Below are 19610 nucleotides of genomic sequence, written 5' to 3'. Positions count from 1 at the left end.
CAATTCTGAACATAAAGAGCACCTAGTACTGTGTGGAGTTTGTTTTAACCCTGTAATATTTATTTATTTATTTATTTTATTTCATTTCTATACCACCCAATAGCCGAAGCTCTCTGGGCGGTTCACAAAAACTAAAACCAAACAACACACAATAAAACAATTTAAAATATATAGAACATTAAAACCACTCCAATATTTTGGCCACCTAATGCGAAGAGAAAACTCCCTGGAAAAGACCCTGATGCTGGGAAAGACTGAAGGCAAAAGGAGAAGGGGACGGCAGAGGATGAGATGGCTAGATAGTATCACGGATGCAATGAATATGAACTTGAGCACGCTCCGGGAGAGAGCGCAGGACAGGAAGGCCTGGCGTGCTATGGTCCATGGGGTCACGAAGAGTCGGACACGACTGAACGACTGAACAACAACAAATAACAATACAACCACAATAAAACCTAGCAGCAGTGCAGGAGTTTAAAATACAGATTTAAAACAGCAAAGATAAAAATTTAGAAAGCTAAAATGCCTGGGAAAATAAAAAGGTCTTCACCTGGCGCCGAAAGGAGTACAATTTAGGCGCCAGGCGAACCTCACTAGGGAGCTCATTCCAGAGCCGGGGTGCCACAACAGAAAAAGCCCTCCTCCTAGTAGCCACCCGCCTCACTTCCTTTGGCAGGGGCTCACGGAGAAGGGCCTCTGATGATGACCTTAAGGTCCGGGCAGGCACATATGGGAGGAGGCGATCCTTCAGGTAACCTGGCCCCAAGCCGTTAAGGGCTTTGAATGTTAACACCAGCACTTTGAATCGGGCCCGGAAATGGACTGGCAGCCAGTGCAGCTGGAAAAGTACTGGCGTAATATGAGCTCGCAGGCCAGTCCCTGTTAACAATCTTGCTGCCCTATTTTGGACCAGCTGAAGTTTCCGGACCATTTTCAAAGGCAGCCCCACGTATAATGCATTGCAGTAATCCAGACGAGAAGTTATCAGAGCATGGATAACTGTAGCTAGGCTATCTCTGTCCAGATAAGGGCGTAGTTGGTATACCAGCCTAAGCTGGTAAAAAGTGCTCCATGCCACTGAGTTCACCTGTGCCTCAAGTGACAGTTCTGGATCCAAGAGCACCCCCAAACTACGAACCTGATCCTTTAGGGGGAGTGCAACCCCCTCCAGAACAGGTTGAATATCACCTAGCCGGGCAGACGAACCACCCACTAACAGTACCTCCGTCTTGTCTGGATTGAGTTTCAGTTTATTAGCCCTCATCCAGTCCATTACCGTGCCCAGGAAGTGGTTCAGAACAGCCACTGCCTCACCTGGTTTTGATGAAAAAGAGAGGTAGAGCTGGGTGTCATCCGCATATTGATGGCACCTCAGCCCACACCTCCGGATAACCTCCCCCAGCGGTTTCATGTAGATGTTCACACAGATCAACACACAGTGCTTATTCGGCAAGAACTAGTGACAATCTGTTAAAGCTACTGTCAGCATCTATACAGAATGACCATGACAATACTGTCTTTAGCACAACACCCCAGGCACCTAAAAAATGTGGCACATTTAAATATGTACTTTTCAAAATACCTGCACTACAGTGATGCTCAGTCTCCCAACAGTACCCATTGCGCCTCCGTACTGTAACTGTTGAGCCGCTTGAGCATCCAGTTGGATCTGCTGCTGCTGCTGTGTTGGGGTGATGCGAAGGAAATCCTGAGGAAGTTCTCCAATATACACCTTTAGAGGAAACATAGGTCAATGAGATAATCTTCTCTGACCCACTTTGCATTCTCCCATCTGCTCCTTTTAAATATATTTCACTCTTGAATTTCTTCACTTTAATAATCTACTTTTAACCATTCTCCATCTCTCAGACACATCATGTAGCTTTAATCCCCTTCTAGTCCAAAGTTTCTTAGCATCCTCCATTCTACTTTCCAGCCCTCAACTTCAGTTGTCAAGTACATATGGCTATGGCTATTTTAGATTTATGCAATGGAAACCACATGAAATTCCTTAAAAATAAATACTGTCAACATTTACACCACTATGATTAGAATTCCTACCCATCCCCCAAGTGAAAAGGAAACAAATGAACCAGGAAAATACCTTATTAGCTCTTAAAGCTCTCAAATGTTAAGAAGATTTGTTGAATTCATTTGCAGAAGTCTTCATTTATTGGACAGGTCAATGACCATTAACTACATTTCTTTAAGTTCCCAAGGAAGGGGGGGGGGAGGAATATTTAGTTTGTGATGCTCCTCTTCATAGAAAATAGTGCCCACATACCAATATTTATTATTTCGAAGTTTTTGATTGTTCTGAAAATTCTGATTGCAGAATACATTTAACTGACATAGGCTAAAGAACTCACATGAGCAAGATCCTTCCATAACTAAAAGGTAAAAACTGTGCCATTTATCATTCCACAATGAAAAGAGTACTAGAACTGTAGATTATATGAAGAGGCTACCTTAATATTCTACCAACCTTGCTCTATATGAAAAGAGGTAATGTGTTAGAGATTCTGACACAAGACAACAGTAACAGCAGGAGCTATAGCCCAGAGTGTTCAGCCTTGCCAATCTTACAAATACATGTCTTCATAAGTAGCATCATTCCAGGAAATATAAAGGCCTTGGGCTACAGTTTTTGAAGATGGCACAGAGCTACTCATATTCTTCAAGATAGTATCTTCCACGTGTAGAAGTTAACATAAAATTTAATTAGCAGAAGCAGCAACTCCTGAGTAAGAGCCTCAGGAGCTCAGCAAGATTAAATGTAGCTAGTCAAGACTGAAATGCACTGACGAAGGTTCAAGAGGAAGAATACTGTTGGCCTATATGCTGCCTGATCAAAGACTGGCTTAGTGCTCCTTTAACAGTATCTCTGTTGAACATGGAAAACCCTCAAGTATACAAAAGCAAGTCAATGTGTTGTGTATACTACATTGTAAAGTATTCCTGACTTTAAGAGGAAACATTGTTTTCCAAAAAACTTAAAATGCAGTATTATTTTCTTCCCACTATTCAACTTCCCCATGACTATAGCCATGACACTAAACAAATTAAAAGTTAGTGGCTTTTCAGAAGTTTCCCACACCCCAATACCTATATCCCGTATTCCTTTCCTTACATCTAGAAGACTGTATGAAAACTAAAGGTTTCACCTAAACATACTGTACTTATTTTGAAATTTGCTACCCAAAGGATTCTCAGAACAGTTACAATAAAAATAAGTTTAAAACAAAACAATGGCTTACGCTGCACTGCAACCGTCTTAAGCAGCAAAAGACAGAGTTAAACCAACTACAGAAGGCCTGGGAAATAAAAAAAAAATAGTTTCACCTGGTGCTGAAAGGATATCAAAATCTGCACCACACCCACTTCACATCTGAGGTACATCTTAAGTCATAGGAAGGCTTGTGTGGGAGAAACCTTATGGCATCCAGGCCTCAAGCCATTTTGAGGTTTAAAGGTTAAAATTCACACCTTGAATTATGCTCAGAAACAATGTACTTTTACAACTGACTAGATATGGTCCATTCCGATTCCAGTCAGCATTATTCTTTGTTGCTTTCCTAATAACGAGATATAGAACATCTTGCCTCAGCCGCCTACCATCAGGGCTTAACTTGGCAGGCCTTGCCTCCTCTTCCATAGCGAGGGGAGCAAGATGAGACTGAGGCTTCCTCCAAACCCTGGAGCTTCAGAGGAAAGAGGATGAACCCCCTCCCCAGTGTTCAGCTGAAACCTGGGTTTTGTTTTGGCTCTGAAATAAATTCATCCCTGAATGAATGAAGATGTCCCAGAACTGTTTTTGTAGATTCTAGCATAGCCTTATGAAATCTTCAGAGTTGGGGCAGCACATTTTCTAAACAGTTGCTGACATTGTAGTGCAAGAAAGTATCTATTCTGTTCAAGCCTTGTAAGAAAAACAGTTCTTATCTGAGCCACACAGCATACAAAAATAGTCAGTTTAATTGAGTTTTTCCAAATTACCTATATCATTATTTATCCTGCAGAAACATCTACCAAATTTAAGATTTGCTTATGTTACTCACCTCTTAGTTCAATTTCAGAGATAACAGAAGCAACTAACTTACTCGAGCTGTACTGCACAAGCATCAATCAGTATGCAACAAGGGAAACATGTATTTATGTTCAAGAACTAAACTTGAAGCAAGCTCAGTGGTTTTTTAAGTGAGGCAAGGATATATTATAACATAGATTATAGGCTTTAACATCACAGCTACCAATGATGTGCTCAACAAACCAGGAACCTTAAAAAAAATCTGCTTTCCTCAGTACTCATAAACTAGCTAACTTAACTAGAAATACTCTAGAGATGCTGTTTGTCCATAACTATAGTTTTTGGCAGCCATACCACAAAACAGTATTTAATTCAAAATCCTCAGCGTTGACTAGAAATGAATATAATAGTCAGAATGACTTTATTACAGCAATGACAATTGCCATGGGAAATGTGTAAAACTAAATTAAAAAACACCCAGAACAGAATATAAAATGATAACATGGGAACCCTCCGAAAGGCCAAACTGAATACAGACTGGAGGTTTTGCAAAGGACGCAAAATAGGAGGCTGCCGCCTATCCTATTCAGGGAGGCTGGAGCACAGAGGGGATCCTCTCCTCCATGCTCCAACTGCCCTGCATTTTTGCCTAAACAGGTGATTTCACCCATCTAAGCATGGCTTTAGGGAGGGGAGGGGAGGGGAGGGGCCTGGAGACCCAATAGGAAGCTATGTAAAGCAGCTTCCACAGTCTCCTCCCCTCCCCTCCCCACCCCTGGGACCACCCCCTTTTCCAAGTGCAGAGATGTAGCCAGCATAGAGAAAACTGCACTAGCTACAAGGGGAGCGCAGTTTCAGGGAACCGATCAATCCTATCACCCTCTCTACAGTATCCAGTGGCCACAGGATTGTCCCCTAAGAGACTGAGCTCTGAATTAGGAAGTCTCCTGTTTGAATTTTGCCTCTGCCCATCAATTCAGTAAGAGTGTAATCCCATACACATTTACCTGGGAATAAATCCAACTAAATTCAGTGAGGCTTACTTCTGAATACACATATATAGGATGCACTGCAAATGGCCTTACGAAAAGCCACTCTTTCAGCCTCAGCCCCCTGCCATCAATATGGGGATAATACTGACCTATCTTGGGGGTTTTTTTATAATGATCACAACAAAATTACATGAGGCATTTTCAACACTATGCAATTAGTATCATGTTAGATTAAAATATGTAATTCTTTCATTTACAGTCTTCTCAAGGTTTGCATTAATGCACAAAAGTTTGAACTCCATAACACCTTTGATTAAAACCATAACTGTCACAGCCATGAATCTTTATTTTGGGCAGCGGCAACAGATTTAGGATGTAACTGAGGAATCCTTAAAAAAAAAAAAAAAACAACCCTGTCTTTACTTTCTGTATAACACTACAAAACAAAGGTAATATCAGAACATAGGCAGTATCATTCTTAGAACCGTTTCAAGCAAAAAAAGAATGGCTTGGATCCTAAGCTTAATAAACTTAAGGGGGCTACTTGGGGAGTGGGGAATTGTTCAAAAACAGGCCGAACTCTGCCTGATTTGGGGTGACTCCACACTCCCCAGCAGCACCCCCCCCACACACATAAATACACATCCCACATTTTTCAGGAGGGTTGAATCTCTGGAGAGACTTCTTGGAAGGTACAAACTGCTGTAGAAAGAAGAATGGGACAGGAAACTTTCTTCCATGAGCTTCCTTAAATTAGCCTATCTTAGAATCCAAGTCATATCCATATATATATAGTAATTATGTGTGTGCATATGCATGTATATATAAAATATATATATGCACACATGCATGAGAGACAAAAGTCCTTTGCTGTTACTTACACATTTGTTGCCAAATATCACATTTTCCTAACACTCAAATCATAATACTTTTTATGTTAGGAAGTGTGATATTTATTGCACTGAGGGCCACAACTGCAATTGCAAGTATGTGGATAACATGGGTGTGTGAATATTACAACTATCTATGTATTATAACTATACAGGATCAAATAATCCCTCCTGCACTTACATGCCTCCACCATTTTCTAAAATGACATTGCATTTATGCATTCTTTTAAGGCTGACTGCTCTTACTGTACTCACTGAGCGCAAGAGCACTCAGAGTAATGGGTTTTTCTGAAGTTCTGGATATCAGCATGATACTCTGCTTCTTAAATTAAAAATAAAAGCTTTTCAGACCATGCTTTCCCCATTTTCTAACTGAGGCACATATCTCCCACCTTTTTAAAAACCACCACCACCAAGCATTGGAGACTGCATACACTGCTACTGTCTGGCAACGCACACTCACAGAACTGAAAAGAGAAACTTTACAGGTGTTGTCAGATAAGGCCTCCACAAATCCACTCACCAGAAGAAAATGTACCTGGCTCTCTAGCAAAGCAGGACACCCAGCAGAACAGAGATCCACCTGCCCCTGAGTTCTCTGAGAACTGCAGAGAAGTCTCTTAGGTCACACTGAACTGTGAAGCAAGCAGAAACTTCCACATGACAATGTGTGGGAGATGGTGAATGCATGTTCTATTGCAGAAATGGTGGTGCATGTTCAGCTAATATGAGAATGTACCAGTCCACCTAGAGAGCACCTCCCAGCAAGCCTGGCATAGCTGATGTATGAACTAGTCCAAATATTATGTGCCTTTGAATTATGTAAATATTCTTTTGAATCACATTATAACGTTTATACTTCAAATGCATTAATTACATAAAGAAAAGGTGCTGTGGCAATGACTAGTATGGCACTTTGTATTACCTTCTTGACATCGGGGGGAGCAATCCTATGGCCACTATTCAGCAGCTAGACAGCCTTAGGATATCTGGTTTTCTGGGAACCGACCTCGGAGCCCACGCTCCAAGGTCAGTTCCCGGAGAACCAACCTCCCCTCACTTCCACGCTGCCTCATAGGCAGTGTGGAACAGCCCTGCACCCCGAAGAGGAGTGCCAAAACGGGGCGTTCCGGGGCTGGGAAGGCAGAAATGCCAGTACAACACAGCCTCCTCCCCCGCTCTGCCATCCCACAGCTAGACAGCCAAAATCGGCTATCTAGCTGCAAATGCAGGGCAGGAGAAGCGCGGAGGGAACAATCCCCTCCATGCTTCTCCTGACCTGCATTGGATAGGCGGCTGCCTCCAAGTTCAGAGGCAGCCGCCTATCCCCATAGGACTGCACCCTTAGAAACTTTGTGGATTTAAGACATCTTATGCCCATGAATAATTACAACATAGTTTTAACAGCATAGCTAACCCAGAAAATGCAAAACATAGCCAGCCCCAAGATAATCAGAGCTGCTGGTTGTTGTGTTTTTTTTTTTTTAACTACTCAATTTTGGAACTTTAGAGGCAAGTTTCACTGCTTTCCCTGAGCAACAGCTACCATTAAAATCTTTCTACAAATGGAAGCTGAAATTCTTTCTAGTGGCTGGCTTAGAACAAACAGCGTAACAATCTGAAATGACAGACAATAAAACAATTCCCTTGCTCCCTGCTAGAAACTAAACCACTGCAGAGCTGAGGGATGTGAGCAATGAAGCTTTACATATCACAAGGGTATCAACAAGAAATTCACACCCCATTACCAAAACACAAAGCAGCTTCTATAGTACTATATAAACCTAAGTAAGCACTTTTAATCTTAAATAACAGAGGTGGACAACTGTAACATCCTGAGAGCTGTATTCATAGTGTTTGCTGGAAAACCATATCTAATTGGTATATTCAATGTTGTATACTAATGCTCTGTATACTATAGACCAGTGTTTACCAAACTTTGATACCCAAAGCTCAAAAAGTTTTTTTCTGCATTGAAAATGGGAACATACTTTAATTTTATATATCCCAATACATTCCAAAGGTATGAAGCCATCCTCTTCCCCTTTGCCCAATTAGTCACCACTGGGAAATGGTAAAGGATTCCCCCACACTTATCAGTTGTAGACTTCAGCCTATGCAGGTATTTGCCTGCATATGAGTGAAACTTAGTGGGGGGATATAAACCCCACCCCAATGATCCTGCATGCCTGGCTGCCTCCTGAATAGGCAAGTATTTCCAAAGGGTCCTGTAAGGCCGTTCACCTGCATGTACTTACAGAGCTCCTACAACCAGGAATGCATGAAGATCTAGGAGGCAGCCGAATGGTGGGAGGTGGGGCTTATGTGCACACCCACATCCCCTCCTCCCTTTACCTCTACTGCAGCTGAATAGCTGCATAGGGTTAGAATCAGAAAATCCAGGTGAAATATTATTTCTTACCCCCTTCCTCAGAACAATACCACTTTTGTTGTTCAGTCGTTCAGTCGTGTCCGACTCTTCGTGACCCCATGGACCATAGCACGCCAGGCCTTCCCGTCCTGCGCTCTCTCCCGGAGCGTGCTCAAGTTCATATTCATTGCATCCGTGATGCTATCTAGCCATCTCATCCTCTGCCGTCCCCTTCTCCTTTTGCCTTCCGTCTTTCCCAGCATCAGGGTCTTTTCCAGGGAGTTTTCTCTTCAATACCACTGCTGAATCACTAATCCTGCCTCACCTCCACAGTCCTCTGATTGAATGAGCAGGAGGTGGGGGTGCCATTTTTACACGCCTTCTGTTAGTGCCCTCTCCTGCTGTTGTCCACCTCAGGAGTCTTTCTCCCTTCTCCCTCTGTTCATTTCCTAGATTACAAATGAAAAGTTGACTCTGTCACCGGCCTCTTTTCCCTACCTTCCACTTCTAACCAAGAAAAGAGAAAACAGAAGCTTTACACCAGGGATCCCCAACTTTTTTTGGGCCTATGGACACATTTGTAAATATGAGCAAGTGTTGGGGCTACAATTACAAAATGGCTTCCATGATGAGCAAGTGTGGCCATTCACAAAAATTTGCTGTCACAACAAAACACTCATTTCACAGAAGTCAAAGTGGTGAGGCTTGTCAAAGACAAGCCATTTGCCTAAGAACTTGAGTACAAGGCAGAGCTGGGGTTGCGCCCCAGAACAATTACTCTTTTAAGCCACGGTTTCCTGCTTCCACTGAATACCCATTTCACAGAAAGTAAGCTAATTTCCCTCCAAATCACCTCTAAATTATTTTAAAAATTATTTCCCCAAATTAATAGGAAGATCACACTCAAATCAATTTCCTCTAACCCACCTAGGTTATAAACCCAAATTAATTCCTGTTCAATTAACTGTCGATCCACTCATTTTCCCTCTGCCAGCCAACTATCACCCTCTAAAAAAATCTCGCTCACGCGTGCGTACACCCCCCCACACCTTTTGATCAAATCCTATATGTTTAATAAAATATTTACTGCAAAATCATACTCAAATAGCATTTATAATTCAACTGCCATGGTTTCCCAATAAATGTGTTCCATATGAATTACAGGCACATTTTAAAATTCCTTGCTGAACCCTCATAAAAAATGTTCTATCTGGGAGCAATGTACACAAACATTAAAAAGAAAGTGAGGGAATGTTCCTCCAGCCTCTTGTGAGAATATGTTCCCAAGTGTGTGTTCCCTTTATATGAATGAACATTTCATACAAACCAACAACATTAATCCCATTTGTCCAATATACCACACCCAGAGCTGAACACTAGAAATGACTCACTTTAAACAATTATAGACACATGCACACTAAACATCTGTGGCAATCTAGTGAGGTAAGCTAATGTATGTTTCCAAGATACTATTTGGCCAAAGCTCTCAAAAACATCAAAACTTCAGCTTGACAGGTCAAGCCTGAAAGGGTGAGAAGTCAAACTATTCTAAAAGAATTCTAAAAAAACACGTTTGCAGTATATTCTCATTTTTTGATTAATAGCCAGTATTTTTCTTCCTTTACTGCAGCAAGTAATTTAATCACTGTGGTTCTGCTTTGGGAGAGTGTTCTGCCTTTTTTTTATGCGCTAGATAATCTAACTGAAAAACAGATGAGACAAATAAGTACATCTCTAGTATAATTCAAGTCAGAAATATAAATGCTAAATAGCCCAGAATACAAAGGACCTATACATGCCTGTCATGATAGGCAGAGTGTACTTACTAGAATGCATCCCATGCCCAAAGGGAAACACTACATTTTAATAAGTTTTTAAAATCGTGAGATATGATGTGGCAAGCAGTTCTTGCCATTCTCCCAATATGACCACTCCATCTCTGATCTCACAGGATGGATTCACACAGGCATATTCCCAAGGTTGGGTGCTCTCCTGCAGTTACTGAGAGGTGAGGATTACTTTACATTTTTTTCAAGGGGTCATCATGCACACAGAGTTTCCTTGACATCTTGCATTTGGCAAGTTTGGCTTTTAAGCCAAGCAAGGTGCACTTTCACAAGTCCGGGATCTACCACAAGGTGACTACAATGAGTCACCTCACTGTAAAATACAGCATGCAATCACACAGTCATATACTAACTTTAGAAGTTGTACTTTGGAATTAATATTCAGTGTGGCTGACAAAAAGGACAAGTGACCAGAGACAATTGGTACTCATACTGTAGCCACACTATTTGTTTAAAAAATAGCCACTATAATCAGAGCTATCAGCACACCGAGATTCCCAAACTGGACGATTTCAAATTCTATACATAAATACTAGCATTTCTGAAGAATTTGCAGGAGGCGGCAAGCAGTACAGCCCCACTCTAAAAAACAAATGCCTCCTGCCCAAATTATACAACTGGATCACCTCCTTATTCCCAGTCTTCAACAGCCAACACTTCACTAGTGGATTCTTACCCCAAATACTGAAACAAACCACCTTCAGTGCAATTCATCTACAAGAACACAGCCCTATATTTCACATGCATTATACAAACTAGAAAAAGCATGAGAGGGCACCAGAGCAATATGTAAATTGGTGTCTAGATAAGCTACACCTCACCAACAGTGATGTGGTAGAGAAAGAGCCTTGGCAACAATGTCAATATTCACTTGATGCCTAGCCATGACTGGTTACTGGATGTGGATAAGGCAACCAGAGTTGAATGAACACAACCTGAATCAGCAACGCTATTAGGTATAATTAGGTAAGTGAACTAGGGCTTACTTCTGAGTAAACATGCATATGATTGCACTGCATGAGATACAGGACACCTATCCTTAACAGGTAAGCCTTCCCTTAGCATATTCCCAAGATTATAGGCCTATACATGACTGCATTTGACACCTCAAGCTTCAATGTGGTGAGAAGTACTTCTCACCCATTCCAACAGATAAGGAGTTTGCAAGCCAGTGTCTCACACAGAAATGGCAACTATCATTCATGCCTTTGCAACAGCAGGAACAAACTACTTCATATTATATGATGGGCTGATCTTGATCAGTATTTGGAAGGTTCTACTGATGCGGTGTTGGGTGGGGTGAGAAGGGGAGGGGAGGGGAATGTACCAGGAGCATATTCTATCAGAGCTCCAAAATTCTGCACTGGGTTCCTTTGGGGTTGTTGTAACAGAAAGACACTAATTTAGTACACACAACATACTAGAAAGTACCTGTTCCTCTATATCCACTGGTGAGCTCCAACATCTATCAATACCACCTGTGCACCAAGTCAGGCCAGCTAGGACAGAAGCAATAGCAATACCAATGGTGATCCATGACTACAGGACCAGCATCTCCTGGAGATCTGCTAAAACATAAGTGTGGCAAGAACCTTTTGGATTTGCTTTTCCAGAGCCAGTGTTAAAACTGATAAAGAGTTGGGGATGATTTGCAATATAATTTTGTATTTCCTTTTTCAGCTGCCTTTCAGAGACCACAGAAAGGGGAAGCATGCATATTTAATTAAGCTATCCAAATCACTATTTTTGTTCTTGAAACCTAAACCAATGTTTTTTGTTACTGCTTCCCACTCTAATGGGATTTTGGAGACAAGATAACCCTCATACAGTAATAATGAATTGTAACACAACACCATTATAAACTTAGCCTCAGCTTGTAATTTGAATCATTCATTCCCCTGCAGTGTGGGCTTGATAGTGCCATCCTAAGCTTATTACTCATTTGTACTGAGTCCCACTGAGTTGAACAGAATTTACTCCATAGTAAGGATGTTCTGTGCAGTAGATTGAGTCATCTGGAACAGGGGTGGGCAGAAGGTAGATCTCCAGACTTTTTGGACTTCAACTCCCAGCATTGCTGACCACTGGATAGGCTGGCAGGGGCTTCTGGGAACTGAAGTCCAAAACATATGGAGATCTACTTTCTGCACACTTCTGATCTAGAACAGCACTCTGGAAAATTAAATGTTTTATTTTAAAATATATATATATATATCTTGCTTTTCCTCTTAAGAGCTGAAGGTGATTAACAGAAATCATACATTTGACATTTAAAACATCCTTACAATTTAAAACAAAACCCACTAAACATTACCAACCAGAAAAGAAGCAGATAACACTATACTAGCAGTGAAAATATTTAAACTATTCAAAAGACAGATTAAAACACCATACTACAAATTATATATTAAACGCCTTCCTAAAAAGGAAGGTCTTCACCAGCATCTGGAAGGTTATTAATGAGGACATGAGACTGGCCTCACTTGGAATGGAGAAACATAGCCTAGGTGCAGCCATTGTAATTGTGTCCTGGGTTACCATATTAAATTTGAGTCAAGGTGTGGTAAAAGGTTGTACGCAGTTTCCCTTAAAAGGAGAAAAAATCCAAATGCATTTAATACAATAAAGCTTATATTACATCTCATACACAGTCTGGAAAAGCAACAGACCACTGACAATCTGCTTCTTCATTCAGGAAGCACAGCTGTTCATCAGCCTTTCAAGAATTGATAATCATACCATCACAGCATAGTATCTGTAGAGCCCTTTCTGTGAGGTGGTTCCAGTAATTAGATTCTGACCACCCAATTAAATATGGTCTCCAGACTAGTGTGTGAAAAACAAAGTGGCCCTTGAAAATGCAGGTTGGCCATCACTGATCTAGAGCTATTTGCTGCTGACATCTTCAGCAGTTTCCTGTTTGCTGGAGGTGAAGTGAATGAGCTGATGGGGGGAGGGGGAGGTGGGTTGCTAGATAGCTGGACTTGCTTTATGCAGGTAAGTGGTCTATAACCTTCTTACCTATTCTAACTCATTGACTGGGTTCACACAACCTGACAACCCATACTCAAGGCTGAGCATTGATTGAGTGTGGGTTTTTGTTGTTGAACCATAGGCATACTCAACCTTGAGTATGGGTTGTCATGGTGCATGAACCCAGCCAATGATTGCAAACTGGAAGTGTTCAAAAATATATTTACTGCTCAGTTCTGAATGACTACTACTGACCACTCTAGCTAATAGCATAATGGAGGTGAGCGACAGACAAGTCTGACACTCTATAGCTTTTCATACACACTGTACCAACAAATAAGATTTCAGTTTTGACATTAAAAAAAATAAATTTATTCCGTGTCAAATGAAAAAGAAAAAGCAAAAATAAATATTCATTTAAAATAAATAAATAAATAAAGAAGATACAAATTTGAAAAACCATGGCTAGAGTGGCACTGATAAGATTTTGGAATTCCATATTTTGGATTTATGTAAATGCCACATACATCAACTGTTGGACATCCATATCCCAAAGCATGCATTAAATAGATTTCCCCAGGGCATGAAAAACTGCAACTTTGTAACAGAAGAAACATTTAAGTTTAGCTCTTTAGCATCCTTCAGCAGCTATTTGGTTACATTACAACTCTATAAACAGCTCTCCAAAATATAACAGGAGCTGGCAATTACTGCCTTCTAAATGGAAAGGGACTCGCAGGGCACTCAAGTATACATTTGTTTTTTAAGGTGACTATCAGAAATTCTTCTTAGACCAAGAAGCTTTCTTATGCAACGTAATTCCATGTACTGTTTTAAAAGCAAGAAATATACATTGACAAGATTAGAAAAGTCAGCAGCATCTTTCTGTGTGGTTTTTTTGCATGGAAAAAGTTTGATCCACTTAAGAGTATATACATATACTAAAACATTTAAATTGAACGATGCTCCTAAATCTCTAGCATTACTAAACTGATACTATGGCTGTGTTCACACATAACAACCCTGCCTCCTTCCCCTCTCCTCCTATGTATGGCCACAAGGAGAAGATCTGAAGCTTCCATTTTAGATTAATTGCAATTTAACAGGACATCTGTACCCAAACCTGTAGTTAATCTTAACTATGATTAGTTAAAACAAACCATAGACTATGGTTTGAAATTCACTTATTTCAACCATAGTTAACCACAGTTTGTCCAGGTTCAGATAAGCTGTGGTAAATCTACAATGGAAGCAACATCTTCCGAACTCCTCTTCATGGCCACATCTGAGGGTGAGGGAAGCACACATTTACTTACAATGGTTTGAACAAGGCCTGTAAGTAATAGGAATAGAGGAAGCTGCCTCATATTATCAGACATTTCTTCATCTAGGATAGTATTATCTATTCCTAATTAGCAACAGATTTCCATAATCCCAGGCACAGTCTGCTGTTCCCTTCAACTGCTACCAATCCCTTTAAATGGAGATGCCAGGGAATGAACCTAGAACTTTCTGCACACAAAGGATGTGACCACAGTCCCTCCCCCAAGTTTAAAGGATCTGTTTATTAACACTAAGAGTCTGGGAACTATCAACAAGATAAATTCCTTCTAAATGACAAACATTATACATGTTACACAATATATCAAATACAACTAGTTACAAAAACAGACAGGCATAAGCTAATTTGGATAACCCATAAGTCCTCACACTTCAAAAGCCTGCACGTTCTTTTACCAGCTTAAAATTAGTTCAACAACCAAGACAAACAAAAAATGACTAATGCAAATATTCTTCATACAGTTAAAGGAGTACTTGTTTTGGCACTACAGCCAAGTGATAGAACAGTACACTTATAGATCTTCAGCTCAGGACTCCCTCTGCACCAAAAACCAATCAAGGCATGAAAAGACTGACTGGGTTCGCATCATCACTACAGCCCACTATGGCTTATTTAAGCCATGGCTTGTTACAGTGCATTCTGGTGGTTAACCCTCAAACAACCCCTACTACCTGGGTTCAGACAACATGACATGGCAACCCCCACTTGGGACTTAATATTCAAAATGGCCACGAGGATGCGCTGCAACCCACTGTGGCTTACATAAGTCACAGTGGGCTGCAATGATCGTGCAAACCTGATCATTATCTATACAATAGCTTGATATTTTAAACCTAATACAAGGGAACATGCAATTTATGCTGACTAAATACTATGGCTTGGTGAGGGGAAGAGAAAATACAGGGCACACAGGTCTCCTAAAGCAAATACTGCAAGAAAAACCAAAATTCAAAGATTATTTTGACTCTAGGCATAAACAGTATTAAAACCCAATGGAAAAAATAAAAATACTGCCAAGGCTAACATGGTATATTTGAAGAAACGGCACTGAAGACTTTTGGGGATTAAAGCCAATTTAAGAAAAAATATTGCCATTTGGTACAATCCTCGATCATGAGATTTTACTTACACTACAATTATGTATATCATTCTGTAATTTCAAAAGACTCAAGTGCACCAACATTAAAATACATTGTCCTCCAAAACTATTTAGTGCTAGCCATCAGATATATGAAGGAATTAGGAGCCAGATGTAGAAAAGCGTATGCATCATATGAAAACAGGATCTCAGCAAAACAGAAGATAGCCCTCCAGCCTTCTCTATCAGTTTAAACATTTTTTCTAGTCACAATTCCCCAAAGTGGAAGTTCTTCAATGGATATCTAAGGGTCATATCTCACATGACCTTTACACACAGGTCCATAAAGCAGGAACATCAAAACAAAAAAATCAGACCTGTCAAATTCCAAGGATCAATACCAGATATCTAGTTGCCCAGATGGCAAAGCTGCTGGAAATTTCCCAACCAAGCATATTTATTTGAAGGACCTGCTCCCACATGAAACTGCCTATCAATTATATTCACCAGAGGCCCTTCCCTGGGTACCCTACCATTAGATGTTATGTAAGTGGTTATCAGAGAAAAAAGCTTTTTTGTGGTGGCACCCCAGCTTTTGAATCTTCTTCCCATGACTGCTCACCAGGTACTTTATCCAATGTCCTTATGGAGCCTAGAGACGCCTAGAGTGGGGGTTGTTTTTATTTACTGCTGCTCATTTTTATTATTGTTTTACTGCAGATTGCTTTTGTTTTATTTGAATTTTAAATGGTTTTAGTAAAGACAGGCTACAATTTTTTAAAATAAATATTGTCTGTCAGGTTGCCTATCTTTTGAGACAGGGGAAGAATAGTATCAGTGTGTAGGCCTTACAAACTTCAGGAAACAGATCCACCTATGCAACAAAATCCGTGGGTCCTCCTACGCAAATGTAGACCTTCATACACAAGACTGTAACATAGGAATTTGGAGCTGTTCGTGAGGCCTTCCTCTTTGCTAAAACAGCCTGCAGGCCCTACTAGGATTTTCTCATCTCGTTTATGCAAAAGAACAAAAACGTGATTTTCACATACCGAACTTAGTGGAAGTTTCCTTTTTACAAATACCTACCTCGCCCCCATCCCCGGGAGCAGCTCTTCTGTCTTTTGCTTACACATTATACCGCAATACCCGACCACAGAAGTACTGACGTGAGAAACGAAGGAAAGACATTCTCCGCTTTCAAAATGGGGTCTGGCGTTATTTTGGCCTGGCGGTTCCTCACGTACCTCCCCCTTCCCAGGCACTCACCTGATGTGCTTAACGCTGAGGCCGAGGGGGGGAAACGAGCAATGGTGACTTGAGGGATCTTCCCGGATGTGTCACATGGAGTAACGAGAAGGGGGCAAAGGGAAGCAGGAGCACATGGTTCGCCCCTCCCTCCATCTGGGAAGGGCCCGCGCATGTAGGGGGACGTTCAATCCACGCGCGCACCCCGAAACCACTGGCCTAAACCGCGGGGGGAGCGGCTCCCCAGCTCTTGTCACACCCCCGAAAAGGTCCCGACGACAGGGCCACCTCCGGCCCACTTTTAGGCCGGAGAGCAGGGCGGCGAAGCGGGGGGGGCGTCCTCTGTCACAACAGCAACCAGACTCACCGGGCCCCGCTGAGTGCTAACAGTGGTCGCCATGGCACCTCCCTCAGGCCGGGTGACGGTGCCCCTCTTCCCACCGTTGAACGTTCCTCGATCCGACGCCGCGAAGTCAGCTGATCCCCCACTTGCCCCACCGCCCAGCCACGCCCACAGTCCACCGCTATCCAGCACAGCGCTTGCGCCGGAGAATCCCCCCTCCTTAGCAGCCGACACCGCTGTGTCTACCACTACACAATCATGCGCATGCGGCAACCGCAGGAAATTCCGAGTCGTCGCCGCCGCTCTCTCCTTCTGCTCTCCCTCCTTGCTCTGTAGACGCCGGGATTCCCTGTAATCGCTACGTAACGGCGCGCGCAGGCCTTTTGGGGCCGTTAGCTCGAATGTGCCGAACGGCAGCAAGCGACGGTGCGGCGGGGACAGTTAGGACCTTTTAAACGTTCCGCCTTGTTTATCGTTACTGACGTCACTAGACTAACAACAAGCCCCGCCATTTCCTCACAGAGTGGTCGGCCGCTGACCCGAGCCGCGGGTGAGCGGCCTCTGCTGAATCATGGACGCAATCGCGCCCCCGGCATCTTCTGATTGGCTCGCTGACCGAGAGTGGGCGTGGCAGAGTCACTTGTAATCCTCCCGACGGAAGAATTCGTGATGCGTGCGCGGCTTTGGGGGGGGGGGGGGTGCTGCTCACCGCCGCTTCCCTTTTCCCCGCAGGTTATGCAGTCTCGGAGGTGCCTTGGAACCCCTCCCCTTTCTCTCTAGTCATCTATTCAGGTGACGTGGAGCACGGGGAAAGCGCTTGACCGAACAAACATTCCGCGCACGCTTTGTCCCGTCTGAGTGCGCTTAATTACGCGTGCTGACCTGTTTGCGTGTCGTGCTAGAATGCCAGGTAACGTCTGCACGTGCAGCGCAAAGTGAAAATGTGCCTTTTCAGACAGCGGGGAAGGGGGTGCATTTTTGGATGCTTTCCTGTGTAAAAAGCTCCCTTCCAAGTGGGACACGAAGGCAGCAGAGAGAGGGTTGAGGTGGAATATTTCTCCCTGATATGCTAGCTGTTTTAGTTATGGAGAATTTTTAATTATTATTGTAATAAGGGGGAAGTACTAAAAGAGCTTTACTTCAACTACAGTCCAGTGTGGTGTATACTCCAGAATTCTGCCACATCACTTTCCTGTGTGTATAGTCCTGGGTCCAATGTGCTTCTTGTTGTTCAGTCGTTAAGTCGTGTCCGACTCTTCGTGACCCCATGGACCATAACACGCCAGGCCTTCCTGTCCTCCGCTCTCTCCCGGAGTGTGCTCAAGTTCATATTCATTGCATCGGTGATGCTATCTAGCCATCTCATCCTCTGCCGTCCCCTTCTTTTGCCTTCAGTCTTCCCAGCGGCAGCATCTTTTCCAGGGAGTTTTCGCATTAGGTGGCCAAAATATTTGAGCGTCAGCTGCAGGATCTGTCCTTCCAATGAGCAGTCAGGGTTGATTTCCTTTAGGATGGACTGATTTGATCTCCTTGCAGTCCAGGGGACTCGTAAGAGTCTTCTCCAGCACCACAGTTCGAAAGCATCAATTCTTTGGCGCTCAGCCTTCCTTATAGTCCAGCTCTCACAGCCATACATTACGACTGGGAAAACCATAGCTCTGATTAGACGGACCTTTGTCGGCAAGGTGATGTCTCTGCTTCTTACTATGCTGTCTAGGTTTGCCATAGCTTTCCTCCCAAGGAGCAAGCATCTTTTAATTTCATGGCTACAGTCACCGTCTGCGGTGATCTTGGAGCCTAAGAAAATAACATCTGTCACTGCTTCCATTTCTTCCCCTTCTGTATGCCAGGAAGTGATGGGGCCAGATGTCATCTGAGTTTTTTTAATGTTGAGTTTCAAACCAGCTTTTGCACTCTCCACTTTCACCCTCAACAAGAGGCTCTTTAGATCCTCTTCGCTTTCTGCCATTAGGGTGGTATCGTCTGCATATCGGAGGTTGTTGATAATTCTCCCGGCAATCTGAATTCCGAGCTGCGATTCATCCAACCTGGCGTTTCTCATGATGTACTCTGCATATAAGTTAAATAAGCAGGGCGACAATATACAGCCTTGTCATACTCCTTTCCCAATTTTGAACCAATCGGTTGTTCCATGTCCGGTTCTTATTGTTGCTTCTTGACCCTTGTACAGGTTTCTCAGGAGACAGGTAAGGTGGTCTGGTACTCCCATCTCTTGAAGAATTTGCCACAGTTTGTTGTGATCCACACAATCAAAGGCTTTAGCATAGTCAATGAAGCAGAAATAGACATTTTTCTGGAATTCTCTTGCTTTCTCCATGATCCAGCGAATGTTGGCGATTTGATCTCTACTTCCTCTGCCTCTTCGAAACCCAGCTTGTAATTCCGGTAGTTCTCAGTTCACATACTGCTGAAGCCTAGCTGGTAGGATTTTGAGCATCACCTTGCTGGCATGTGAAATGAGCGCAATTGTGTGGTAGT

At 42.5% G+C, this 19610-nt stretch overlaps 1 protein-coding gene and 1 long non-coding RNA gene across 14 annotated transcripts in view; one reads left to right on the top strand and one right to left on the bottom strand.

The window, feature by feature from the left end:
• The window catches only part of TOLLIP (toll interacting protein), a 42726-nt gene extending 25449 nt beyond the window's left edge, over nt 1-17277 (bottom strand). Inside the window, exons 1-4 of one of the 9 annotated variants that reach the window (XM_084856263.1) lie at nt 16790-17277; nt 11559-11695; nt 8332-8729; nt 1583-1732 (exon numbers count right to left, since the gene is read on the bottom strand). In XM_084856263.1, coding sequence (XP_084712389.1) covers nt 1583-1621 — 39 coding nt within the window. In that variant the 5' untranslated portion in view covers nt 1622-1732; nt 8332-8729; nt 11559-11695; nt 16790-17277. The other 8 variants (XM_084856272.1, XM_084856303.1, XM_084856283.1 and 5 more) reach the window with 8 other exon arrangements.
• Nucleotides 17278-17796: 519 nt separating this feature from the next.
• The window catches only part of LOC146357824 (uncharacterized), a 44235-nt gene continuing 42421 nt past the window's right edge, over nt 17797-19610 (top strand). For all 5 annotated transcript variants that reach the window (XR_014792113.1, XR_014792112.1, XR_014792117.1 and 2 more), the window contains exon 1: nt 17797-18021. This is a non-coding gene — a long non-coding RNA (uncharacterized LOC146357824). The remainder of the gene's footprint in view (nt 18022-19610) is intronic.

Source organism: Heloderma suspectum, chromosome 1 (assembly GCF_057233095.1).
Source record: "Heloderma suspectum isolate Gila_16-S chromosome 1, 16-S_ref, whole genome shotgun sequence".
Taxonomy (NCBI): Eukaryota; Metazoa; Chordata; class Lepidosauria; order Squamata; family Helodermatidae; genus Heloderma; species Heloderma suspectum.
Note: the sequence above shows the minus strand (reverse complement) of the source record. Positions and strands in the feature narration are given on the sequence as shown.